We start from the raw sequence: 13,316 nt of genomic DNA on the forward strand, positions 1-13,316 counted from the left end.
CAACAACCGCCTTAAATATACGTCCGATCGATATTTAACTTTTGTTATTCATAATTTTGATAAAATGTCAGAATTTAATCCTGATTCTTATAAAAAAAATGGTGAGAGATTTATCGATTTGAGCGAATCTGAATCTGAATGAGCTAGCATCGGGGTTTATAGCGAGCAGGAAGCATCGCTTTCTCACATTCTCACTTTTAAAGACTTTCACACAACAGACCTGATCTAAAGTCTTATTAAAGTTTATATCAACTTTATATTTACCGTCAATTAGCGTTTAAATGATTATTAAAACATTAAAAACAAACAGGGAGGAACTGCAGTGGCCCTCTCCTGTCACTTCAACACTGATTTACTGTATAAACACGTTTATTTATATTTATTTATAATTAAGAATAATACTTCATGTAATATAGATGTATATACTTAGATAATATCTATATATTAGAATAAGAACACTGTCAATTTATGAAATTGCATACTATTTAGTGCGGTAGTATGTAATAATGTGTTCAGATAATGTAACCGGATCTAAACTTGCATACTATTTAGTGTAGTAGTATGTAACTAGGAACGTAGTTGAATCTCGACTTGCATACTATTTAGTGTAGTAGTCTGCTAGGACATTGTTTCTGTTCTTGCGTACTATCTAGTAAGTTAGTAAGATAATATGAGCAGTCAATATATGGGCTTGCATACTATTTAGTGTGTTAGTAAGCGACTTGGAAATAGTCAGATCTGATCTACCATTAATGCAGTAGTATTTTTTTGTTATTATTATTTATTTTATTACAAACTCATGAAACCAGTGTTACCGGTTATAAGTATTATAATGATAGATACCAAGCTAATAATAAAGTAGCTACCAGCGTAAAATAAATTACCTGAATGTTTACATTGTAAAATACACGCACATTAGATGCCCCTTAAACAAAATGTCACTGCGTCCAGACCAGACGGAGAAAAACAGAGCGAGGCAGCGTGGACATGAACCAAATCTGTAATGAGTGTTATTGCATTACTTGCATGTATTGAAATATTTTAGCTGTGTGTGTCTGTCAGGTTTGGGGTCGTGGTTTAAGGAACTTCACACTTGTTTTTCGTAAGTTGTTCTAAGCGATTTGTGTCTAAACTCCTTTTATAACTCAGTAATATGTAATCTTGCTCTGGTTATTGGTGCCTTGTGATTTCTTCCACTGTCACTATAGAGATCTTTGTGTGAATGCTCCAGGGTGCTTACTTTGAAAAGTTAGAATACTTGCATTCTTTTTAGCGTGGTAGTATGCGACTAAGATTGTAGCCCGATCTGGTTTTGCATACAATTTAGTGTGGTAGTATGCAATTTTGGTCTTCGCCTGTTTCTACTCTAGCATACTCTTTAGTGTAGTAGTATGTGACGATTAATCAACCGATGGTTTTTAAAATAGATACCGGATTTTTTTTAAAAAAGCATTTAAAATGGTACTGAACTTTATTATAAAAATAAATGTAATTTAAATGCTCTATACTTTAAAGACATTATAAGATGGCAAAGATGAAATAAGGTACAACGCAAGACCATCAAAACAAACAGCACGTGGTATCAGTGAGTCACCTCTAGAGGCCGCTCTCGTACAGTATTATGACAGCAGAACTTCTCAGGGCTTCAGCGCAGGCGCAACCCGGAAAAACTAACGATATGGATTTTTACTGATAGTCGATAGTTTCAGCAATCCGCTATCGCTGCTGATTAATTGAATAATGCAATAATAATAATAGCAAAACCGATAGATTGGTCAACCTTTAATATTTACTGAGGTGGTTTGGGGCATTGTCTGTTTCTGATCTTGCATACTATTTGGTGAGTTAGTGTAAGAAGAAGAAAATATATGGACTTGCATACTGTTTAGTTAGGTAGAATGTGACTTGGAATATACCCAAATCCGATCTTGCATACTATTTAGCTACTTAGTGCGGCAGTATGAGAATAAAAACACAGTCAGTTAATGGACTTACATTCTATTTGCATACTTAATGTGATTAAGGACGCCGCCATAGATTCTGCGCTTGCATAATTTTCAGTAAGTTAGTATGAGAATAAGAGCACTCAATTGATGGACTTGAATACTGTCTAGTGTGACAGTATGCGATTAAGAATGTTGCCCAGATCTGGACTTGCATACTATTTAGTGTTTTAGTATGTGGCTTAAACAAACACAGATCTGGTCATGGATACTATTTAATGCTGCAGTATGCCATCAAGAATGTTGCCAGAGTTTTTGCTCTTGCATATTGTTTAGTGTGAGAATAAGAACACTTAAAACTATGGTCTGGCATACTTTTTAGTGTGGTAGTATGCTACTTGGAACATAGCCGGATTCGGACTTGTATGCAGAATAGAAGCCTTTATTTCACACATATACATTACAGCACAGTGAAATTCGTTCTTCACATATCCCAGCTTGCTCAGAAGCTGGGGTCAGAGCGCAGGGTCAGCCATGATACGGCATCCCTGGAGCGCAAAGGGTCAAGGGCCCAAGAGTGGCAGTTTGGCGATGCCGGGTTTTGAACCCCCGACCTTCTGATCAGTAACCCAGCACCTTAACCACTGAGCTACCACCTGTTGCTTAGTGTTGTAGTATGAGAATAATGAGCTTGCATACTAGTTAGTGTGGTAGTTTGCGATTTAGAACATGAGTAGTGACTTTGTATAAGAATAAGAACATTCATGGACGTGGATACTATTTTGTGCGATAGTATGCGTCTTAAAATGTAGCTGGATTTACTCTTGCATTCTTTTTAGTCACTTAGTATGAGAATAAGAGCTAAAATCATGGAGATGAATACTATTTAGTGTGGTAGTATGCATTTAAGGATCTTGCATTCTATCTAGTGAGTTAGTATGAGAATAGGCAGACTGTTCATTTATAGGCTTGTATACTATTTTATTTTGTGTTGATAGTATTCGACTTAGAATGAAGACGGATCTGTTCTTGTATACTTTATTGTGTGGTAGTATGCGGTTGTTGGTACTATGACTGGTAAAGGGGGAGAGGGAGCTGATATGATGGAGAGAAGAAATGTAAATATGTTGTGTGTTCAGGAGGCAGATGGTGGAATTTTGCTGGTACTGATCTTTAAGAATAAGGAAGATGTGCAGACCTGCAGTAACTACAGAGGAATAAAGTTGATCAGTCACACCATGAAGTTATGGGAAAGAGTAGTGGAAGCCAGGCTGAGAAAAGAGGTGACCATCTGTGAGCCGCAGTATGGTTTCATGTCGAGGAAGAGCACCACAGATGCATTATTTGCTTTGAGGATGTTGATGGAGAAGTATAGAGAAGGTCAGAAGGAGTTGCATTGTGTATTTGTGGATTTAGAGAAAGCGTACGACAGGGTGGAGAGAGAGGAGTTGTGGTATTGTATGAGAAAGTCAGGTGTGTCAGAGAAGAATGTAAAGGGTGGTGCAGGACATGTATGAGGACAGTGTGACAGCAGTGAAGTGTGCAGTAGGAACGACAGACTGGTTCAAGGTGGAGGTGGAACTGCATCAAGGATGGGCTCTGAGCCCTTTCCTGTTTGCAGTGGTGATGGACAGGTTGACGGACGAGGTCAGACAGGAGTCTCCCTGGACTATGATGTTTGCGGATGATATTGTGATTTGTGGTGAGAGTAGTGAGCAGGTGGAGAAGAGCCTGGAGAGGTGGAGGTACACGCTGGAGAGAAGGGGAATGAAAGTCAGTAGGAGTAAGACAGAGTACATGTGTGTGAATGAGAGGGAGGGCAGTGGAGGGGTGCGGTTGCAGGGAGAAGAGGTGGAGAAGGTGGTGGATTTCAGGTACCTGGGGTCAACAGTGCAAAGTAATGGAGAGTGTGTTAGAGAAATGAAGAAAAGAGTGCAGGCAGGGTGGAGTGGGTGGAGAAGAGTGATAGCAGGAGTGATTTGTGATAGAAGAGTATCTGTGAGAGTGAAAGGGAAAGTTTATAGGACAGGGGGGTATGGAGACGAATGATCTGCTGTGGCGACCCCTAATGGAAGTAGCTGAAAGAAGATGAAGAAGAAGAAGACTGGTTACAGGTGTTTATAAGCGGCACATTGATTTTGAACTCTGATTCAACTGATTTGACCTCAAATTCTCTCACCTGGTCTCTCCCACTCGTTCTCTCCCGGTCTCTCCCACTAAGTAACTAATTGCCAGGCGGAAATGATGCAGGTCGAAGCGCCTTGCGTTTTGCTCATGCGCAGTACAGAGACGTGAGCGTTTTCAGATTTTTTGGTGGATGAGCAACTTATAGGAAACAATAAATAAATAAAAAAGATAGTGTAGATGCTGAGCTTTTTTTAGCTTTTTTAAATTTGTTGGATTAGTGTAGGTAAAGCCTCCACCAGGGGTCGCTGAACACGTTTTTTTTCCTTCTCACTGTGTACATCAGGTTCCTCTGTGTGTTCAGTGTGTAATTCTTCCATACTGGGAGGAACAGCAGGGGGCGACAGTTTACACCCATCCTGAAGAGTGACTCAGACTTATATGAAGCTTTCTACTGAAATATAACCTCTCTCTCTCTCTCTCTCTCTCTCTCTCTCTCTCTCTCTCTCTCTCTCTCTCTCTCTCTCTCTCTCCCCCCCCCTCTCTCTCTCTCTCTCTTTGTCTTTTCTTTCTTTTCCCCATCCCTTTCTCATCATTTACTTTCTCTCTCCTTCCTCTGTTTCTGTATCTCTCTTCACATCTTTCTTTTCCTTCTCTTTCTCTTTCTTTCTTACTCTCTGATTTTCCCTCTTTTTCTTCTGTCTTTGTTTGTTTGCTCTTTGTTCTATCTATCTATCTATCTATCTATCTATCTATCTATCTATCTATCTATCTATCTATCTATCTATCTATTTATCTTTATCTTTATCTTTGTCTTTCTATCTTTTTTCTTTGTCTCTTGCACACAATCTTTGTATCTCATCTCTTTGTCTCATTTGTTTCTTTTTGAAAATCTCTGTATTCCTCCATCATCTCTCTCTCTCTCTCTCTCTCTCTCTCTCTCTCTCTCTCTCTCTCTCTCTCTCTCTCAGCAGGAGCACTGGTTCGAGAAAGCACTTACAGAAAAAAAAGGCTTTGTGATTAAAAAAATGAAGGAAGACGGCGCATGTCTCTTCAGAGCTGTCGGTATGTAACTCTTACACACACACACACACACACACACACACACACACACACAAACTCCTCCAAATGTCTCAGTAATCATGAGGGAACATCAGTCCTGCAACTGGAGATGAAGTTCCTCAAAGGGGCTGCAGTACCACTCTCTGACACTCGGTGGCGCTCGTATTCCATGCTATGTGCTCAAATCTCCCCGTGATAAACTCTGCTTCTGTTTATGACAAAGTGCATTTCAACATCAGACTGAACGCCCTCTGCCCTGTTGAACCCCGGTTGGGTTTTTTCTCCCTTGCTTGTGTTTTTTTGCACTTACCTGCAGAGGCAGTGAGGAGCTGTGAGGGACAGGGAGAGGCTGTAAAGAGTGGTGAGAGACAGTGAGGAGCTGTGAGGGACAGTGAGAGGCTGTAAGGAGCGGTGAGAGACAGTGAGGAGCTGTGAGAGGCAGTGAGGAGCTGTGAGAGGCAGTGAGGGACAGTGAGGAGCTGTGAGAGGCAGTGAGGAGCTGTGAGAGGCAGTGAGGAGCTGTGAGGGACAGGGAGAGGCTGTAAAGAATGTTGAGAGACAGTGAGGAGCTGTGAGGGACAGTGAGAGGCTGTAAGGAGCGGTGAGAGACAGTGAGGAGCTGTGAGGAGCTGTGAGGGACAGTGAGGGACAGTGAGGAGCTGTGAGGAGCTGTGAGAGGCAGTGAGGGACAGTGAGGAGCTGTGAGGAGCTGTGAGAGGCAGTGAGGAGCTGTGAGGGACAGTGAGGAGCTGTGAGAGGCAGTGAGGGACAGTGAGGAGCTGTGAGAGGCAGTGAGGAGCTGTGATGAGCTGTGAGAGGCAGTGAGGAGCTGTGATGAGCTGTGAGAGGCAGTGAGGAGCTGTGATGAGCTGTGAGAGGCAGTGAGGAGCTGTGAGAAGTTGAAAGACAGAGGGATTTTTCTGTTTACATGAAACTCGCTGCTTCGCGCTTTCTGTTTCAGCCAGAACTTTTCCCCTCCAGCTGTAGATGTGACTCAATGGAAATGATTCGTTCAACATTTTACTCTTTATTTCTCATTTCGTCTCCACCTGCTTCTCTCATGACACTTCTTATTCTTTATCTACACTGTGCAAAAGTTTGTACACAACTTTGACATTCAACAAAATATTTAGTGGACTGCAGGGTAATTTTTACATTTAATTTAAAGAGGAAAAATGGTTTAATGCCCAGGAGAGTTTTTTAATAACTTTGTAGGCATAAAAGAAAAGTTATTTTTATTATTATTTTATTTTATTTTATTTTTTTAAGTAACTTTCCTAACCATGAAAGATATTTTAAACCTTTTCCTTAATAAGTTCCTTAATATATGAATATATTCCTTAATATAGGAAAAAAATTTTCCTTTTTATTTTATATATAAATATATATATATGTGCATTTCCTTTTTTTTTTTTAAGTAACTTTCCTAAGCATAAAATATTTTTTTGAATTAAAAAAAACTTTCCCAAGCATTGGGAAAAAAAATTACTTTTTTAAACTTTCCTTGGCATGAAAAAAAAGAACTTTCCTAGTCATAATTTTTTTTATTTGATTTATTTTAAACATTTTAGAGCCTGAAAGAAATTTTTTTAAAGAGAAAAAAATTCCTGAAAGATAATTTTTACTATATATTTTTTATAACTTTTTTTTTTTGCTTCAAATTATTATTTATTTTAATTACAAAATTTAAATTAAATCAATGGCATCACGTACCGTTTTACTGCCGTTTCATTTCTAAAGGGTTAAAAAAAGCTGATTGTGTATCGCAAAATCATGACACTGATATTATGCGTGTATCGCTCATCCCTAACTTGTAGTGTGTTGGATTTCAAGACATTTGCAGGTTTTTCCCCCACCCACCAACGACCGTTTAGAGTCGTGAAGTTCGAGAAAAACAATCGCTGACGATATTTCGCTAAAATAACACGAGGCATTTTTCTCTTCCGTTTTCCTCAGAAACTTTTTATTTTTTAACGAATGACGTGTAGCACTTTTATCCGTTTATGCTTACTTCATACCGAGTTTTTAATAAGACAAAAATAAATACATATTCGGGAGAGCGCACATGGTCATGTGATACGTCTTTTTCTGAGGACTTCATCATGGCGGAAAAACTATCCAAGTGTCACAGAGCGCTGATGATGGAGACTCCCTCAAAAAATGTTATATAAAGTTATACAAAATAAATACGAGTTGTTGCAATAGAAACCTTTTTGGACCAATCGGGTTTGAGCTCTTTGTAGTTGGCAGTGATTTCAACGATGTCAGTTCACAGGTTTCTGCTCTGAACCTGACGTTTATATTTTAGTGCAGTGAAGCAGAGGGACGCTAACTTTTGGAAGTTAAATGTCGGTGTCCCAATTCTAAACCTCGTGTATTTTTTTTCTTTTGCGCTACTTTTTTTTTTTTATTGACCCCCCCGCCTCTGTGGGCTGAGGTTAATGGCATTGTGACCTACATATGAGCGCTCTGAAGTTCCCAGTAGGGACTGCAGCGTGGAATTCCCGCGCTGGTGGTGTCTAATGGGGTCTCGGTCCGATCTCAGTCCGGTTTCGGGTCAAACAGACCTTTTATACCTCGCTTTGCTGGTAAAAGCTGCGTTACTTGAGGATCTCATTTACCGGCATTACACACCCCACAGGCTGTGTGTGTGTGTGTGTGTGTGTGTGAGTGTGTGTGTGTGTGTGTGTGTGTGTGTGTGGTGAGTTTTCTTTTATTTAAAACCAACACAGTCTGACTTTTCTCTGAACTGATAACCGCACTCTATTTCGTGCTGTTCTTCGAACCCTTACAGTAAACCTCAAGCAGATCACACTGTGTGGCCAAAAGTTTGCGGACACCCGACAATACGATTTTTTAAACTTCAAACTTTTACGTCCAGGATCCTTCGGGTTTGAGCGACACGATGAAATGGCGCATCTCGGTTTGTTTGATATCCGCCGTATTCGATTCGGTTTTTCGTCTTGTGTCTAATTCGAATAAGTACGAATAAGTAGCGGGTGTTGAAATGAATCGTTTCTACGATGCATCGCGATACGGACGCGGACGATCAGGAACAAACACATAAAGAACATCTTATTCCTCCTTCATCACCACATTATCTGTGTAAAGCTGCTTCGAGAAATCTTTTTTTGTTAAAAGAGCAATACAACTAAAAACGAATCGAATCCACGTGCCGATTCACAACCCCACAAATAAGATATCAGGGAATGCAAACCTTTGCAGCGGGCCGCGTGTAAAATTATAATCCCCGCGTCAATCCTTCGAGGGATGCGTCTCGGACGAGTTACGTAATGGCGTGTGAGCGGCCAGCCGTGGCGGCGATGGCGGTTGATTGTGTACTCTTGGGGATTTGCATGGCGCTTTAGGAGCGAGGTGACATTCGGGTCACTTGCGTCAGGATGCCTCGACCTGACCTGATCTACCTGGCAACCCGGGTAAATAAAAAAAAAAAAACCTGCTTCAATTGTGATTTTGAGGACTTTACACTCACACACACGCTCGCACAAAGTAATGTGTTTGTTTAAAGAAGATTGGAAACGATGACGCCGACCCGCGAGGCAGGTGGACGGGTCATTCCTTCTCGGACCTCGGGTTTCTCGGCAGGGAAGTGGAGACGGTGGAGAAGAGTCATTTTGTTTCCCCCCAGACCCCCTCCTTTTTTTTTTTTTTTTTCTTTTCACAAATGAACACACTCGCACCTACACCTGCTGCATGCGTGTGTGATAGCGAGAAAGCCTATGTGAGGTTTCGGTTTTGTTGATTCGCTGAAAAGGCCGTTTGCGGTTTCGTGCCTGGTTTTTTCGGCTCGAGCGCAGGCTCAGGTGTGAAGATGAGCACAAGGAGCTCAGGCTTTTTTGAGCAACCTCGAGCTCTTTCAGAAAGCTCTTTCTTCGTTTGGAGAAACCTTCCATCATAATACAGTAGAAGTTAAGTTGTGGAAAAAGGGGCTCTAATCAGTACCTGGTGCGGGAAAAGGTGTACTAATCAGTACCTGGGGGTGGGGAAAGGGTACTAATCAGTACCTGGTGGTGGGGAAAGGGTATTAATCAGTACCTAAGGGTGGGGAAAGGGTACTAATCAGTACCTAAGGGTGGGGAAAGGGTACTAATCAGTACCTAAGGGTGGGGAAAGGGTACTAATCAGTACCTGGGGGTGGGGAAAAGGTACTAATCAGTACCTAGGGTGGGGAAAGAGCTACTAACTGGTACAATGGGAATGGAAAATGAAGTACTAAACTGTACCTGGTGTGGGGAAAGGGTACTAATCAGTACCTGGGGTGGGGAACGAGCTACTAACTGGTACAATGGGATGGGAAATTAGGTACTAAACAGTACCTGGTGTGGCAAAATTTTATTTAAGGTGGGGAAAGAGTTATTAATCTTTACCTGGGGTGGGGAAAGGGGTACTAAACAGTACTTGAGTTTGGGGTTCTAGGTGAAATTTTCATTTCCAAGATGTACAGAGAAAATGTACAGTGTCATGCTGGAACAGGTTTGGGTCTCCTAGTTCAAATGAAGGTCTTGGAACCACATATGGCTGGGCAAAGCAAGTGTCCCAATACTTTTGAGTTTACAGCGTATAAAAACCAGACGAACCGATTCTTATCATTTTCCCCGTTTGGATTGGATTAGTGGAGATTAGCACCAGGTGAACGTAAGCTGAACCGTGACACTCAGGAATGCACACGAAGTTCTTAAATGTTGTGAATCGGACCTCTCCAGGCTCGAATCCACCGTCTGTGCACCTGCTTCCTGCCTGACCCGGGATCGGATAATCACGAGTCACCTGGCGCATTAAAACGCCTTTCAGATGTGTCCCAGTTATCAGTGCTGTAATCGGAGGTCCTTTATTCCTCCAGTTTCCCGTTAACAAGCGTCCGCTTCCTCCACGATTCAGCCACGAAGCAAACCAGAGCGCGTTATGGGCCGAGCCGATCCACGATATTCCGGGCAATTCGACCTGCGCGATTAAGTCCGATCAGGTCCTTCCAGGTGTGATATCAGATCTTCAGAAATCTTTAACTTTTGGGCCACATTCACAGAAAAGATCTTCGTCCCGGTGTTCCGAGAAGTAACATCACACGCGATTTTTTTTTTTTACGTTGTAATTAAACGCTTTCACGTTCTTCAGTAATGGAACAGTAAGGAACACGATCTGCCAGCCGCCTGTTCTGTTCAAAAGCTTTCACAGTAGGACTCAAACATCCGCCTGTGTGTGTGTGTGTGTGTGTGTGTGTGTGTGTGTGTGTGTGTGTTCATCACTCTGACGTTGTGTTTGTGATAAAGCTTTTAGAAACAGGGTTGAAACGTCCTGAGCTTCTAGAAAGATGCTGGTTCATGGTCAGTGCAGTGTTCTTTATTCGTATGAGCTTCTGCAAGAAAAAAAACTTGCCGAGGTCAAAATATGAAGAAAGGCAAAAAATATATATATACCGTGTGTGTGTGTGTGTGTGTGTGTGTGTGTGTGTGTGTGTGTGTGTGTGTGTGTGTGTGTAAATATATTTATATAAAATGCCTACCAGTGTGACAGGGGTATAAATATGAGGTAACGCAGACAGAATTCCCTTATTCACTCATCACGATGGGTAAAACAACTGTGTTAAAATAAAACTAGTGTATTTAATAGTATTTTTATATGTTCAATTAGTAAAAAGTTCAATTAGACTGTACTTTTTTTGTGGTTTCACACTAAAGGTGAATAGTTAGAAAATTCCACCCACGTTTATTCTAACTGGTTATTACCCCGTGGAATTATTTAGAATTTCGAAGAAAAATATATTTGTGGTATATTTTTATTGATGATATTTTTTTATTTTAATTTTGTAATTAATTTTATTTTATAATTTTTTTTTTTTTTTTTATGAACCTTTTTTTACCTGTGACTTCTGAATGTGATATAAATAATAAACAGTATAAATACGAGGTAACACGTAGGCGGAATTCCCTCCCTCGTTCCCCACAATAGAGAGATGTTGCGTTTCAGCGAGACATTTTTCAGCTCGTGATTTTTTTACGTAGGTTACATTCACGTGAGCTTTTTTTTTTTCCTCAGGAACGTTTCCAAACTTCACGAAATTCAAATGCCCAGGAAGATTAAAATCATTCTTGCGTTTACTTCCTTCTGAGAATCTCATTCCCTCGTTCTTACGCTCCACTGACCTGGTCCTCGGCTATGCCAGGAATGCAGAGTGACTCCACACAGCCGTGGGTTGACCTGACGCGAGAGCGTCTCGCTCGCACACACTCCAGACTTGGGCATGTTGTCCCGCGTATGGAAATTTCCGTCGTATGCAAACGATGTTGCACAGGAGGAGCACCGCTCGGTCTGCCTCTGCTGTTTTGAGGCGAGGGCAAATGCCGTGACCCGCTGTAAGTCGGGGGCAGGAGCGATGAGGGGGTGGCATTCGGGGTTTGACTGACCGGTTTGGCGTGGAAGTTTCTGAAGTAGAGTTTCCTAATAGAAATCAGCCGGTCTTTGTTCCCAGCTCGGAAAATCTGAGTTTCTCAAGCGCTCGGATTTCCAACTTTCCAATTTCCATTTCACACAAAAAACCTTATACCTGAGCATAAGATTCGAACATCCCATTCCTCATTTAGTCCTCATTTTCTCTTATAAGAAGCTCCATTCTTCTGGGAAGATGTTCCATTAGATTTTTGAGTGAGATCCATGAGGCCAGTAGGGTTTATGTAAAGTTGTAGGTGTTGCAGGTGAAGCTGAGGAGACCTGGGGTTCAGTCAGCGTTCTAACCAAAGGTGTTCACTTGGGTTGAGGTTTAGAGGCCTACAGCAGGAGATCTTCCACTCCAACCTATGTAAAGCATATCTTCATGGAGCTGGCTTTGTGCACAGGGTTTGCTTTGTGATGCTGGAACAGGTTTGAGGTCTTCTAGTTCATGTGAAGGGGAAACATTTTAAATACATCCAATACAATTGTGTAATTGTGGGAAAGTCATGTGTCTAAATATGTTTTGTCTCTATAATGTAGGTCTAGATAAATAAATAGAGTTGTGTATGTATTTGAAAAGTGCTCGCTTTTAAAGTACTTTTCCTGATCTCGAAACAGTTGAAGCTCTGAGTTGGAAGTAGGAAGTTCTGAAATAATAAAATATGAAGTATCTAATTTCGGTGCTCTTTTATAAAATCCCCTTGTTTACTTCCTCTCACAACCCAGAAGAGCAGAACACCTACATCACACCTACAAGTGGAGACAAAAGGGGAGGTACAGATCTCACTCAGGATCTCACTCAGATTCAGTTCTTCTCAATCACCTTAACGGTTCGGTTTTTCTCATCTCAGCTCGCAGGTGAAACGTTCCTCACAAATATACGACGTCTAGACGTCTGCTCTGGTTTTTGCCAGTTTTAGAGCGTCCTAGTTTGAGTGAAGAGAAAATTTCATTCTACTGCATCCAAAGACGACATTATAATATAATTGTGTGTCTTTAACTTCGTGGTAAACACCATGTTGTTGGTGAGTCTTGTGAGGGTATTGGGACAGATAAGCGTTCTCTCACTGAGGAACTGTGATTGTGTGACTAAAACTGGATGCGTTTACACCTGTATTTAACACTGATCCCATTTCAAGCTGGATTACTGTGGAATAGGGATGGAGCTGAATTTGGGTTGCAGAATTCCAGAAACTTTCCATGGGGAATTAACAGGATTTATTTGGGAATAAACTGGGAATTTATAAAGATGTAAATTAGCCTATAACAGGGAATTCAATATAGTTGAAAACTTATTCAAAACAAACCGAATACAATTTTTTTAATAAATGTTTTTGGACCTGCACAATTTTTTAATAAATTCACTTAGTTTTCTTTCACAAAACATAAACGAGACAGTGGTCCGATTTACTCCACCGTCTACCTGACCAGAGGCATTGATTAAATTCTGGTCCTGAGAGCTTCGTACTCGCGTCCTACCATTCGCATTTTTAAAAAAGTTGCTCAAATTTCTCTACTTAATACTGATGATGTAGCTGAGGTCGAGGAACTTTAAACACTTTAAATTCTGGGAGACGTGTGGATATTTAAAAACAAGAAAAGATGCAGGTTCTGGTCGTGTCAGGGACGGCGGCGTAGACGTTCCACCGCATGGACGGATTCGAAAGACATGCCGGGGTCAGATGTTTTCCCTGGCCTTCACCGCGTCGACTTATCGATCTTAACATCTCTGTACAACAC

General features: G+C 41.1%; 1 protein-coding gene across 2 annotated transcripts in view; it reads left to right on the plus strand.

The window, feature by feature from the left end:
• otud5a (OTU deubiquitinase 5a) overlaps positions 1 to 13,316 on the plus strand; it is a 37,873-nt gene that overhangs the window by 962 nt on the left and 23,595 nt on the right. The window contains exon 2 of one of the 2 annotated variants that reach the window (XM_046871797.1): positions 5,042 to 5,132. In XM_046871797.1, the coding sequence (XP_046727753.1) occupies positions 5,042 to 5,132 (91 nt within the window). Of the gene's footprint in view, positions 1 to 5,038; positions 5,133 to 13,316 lie in introns of both variants that reach the window. The other variant, XM_046871796.1, reaches the window with a different exon arrangement.

This window comes from Silurus meridionalis, chromosome 17 (assembly GCF_014805685.1).
Source record: "Silurus meridionalis isolate SWU-2019-XX chromosome 17, ASM1480568v1, whole genome shotgun sequence".
Taxonomy (NCBI): Eukaryota; Metazoa; Chordata; class Actinopteri; order Siluriformes; family Siluridae; genus Silurus; species Silurus meridionalis.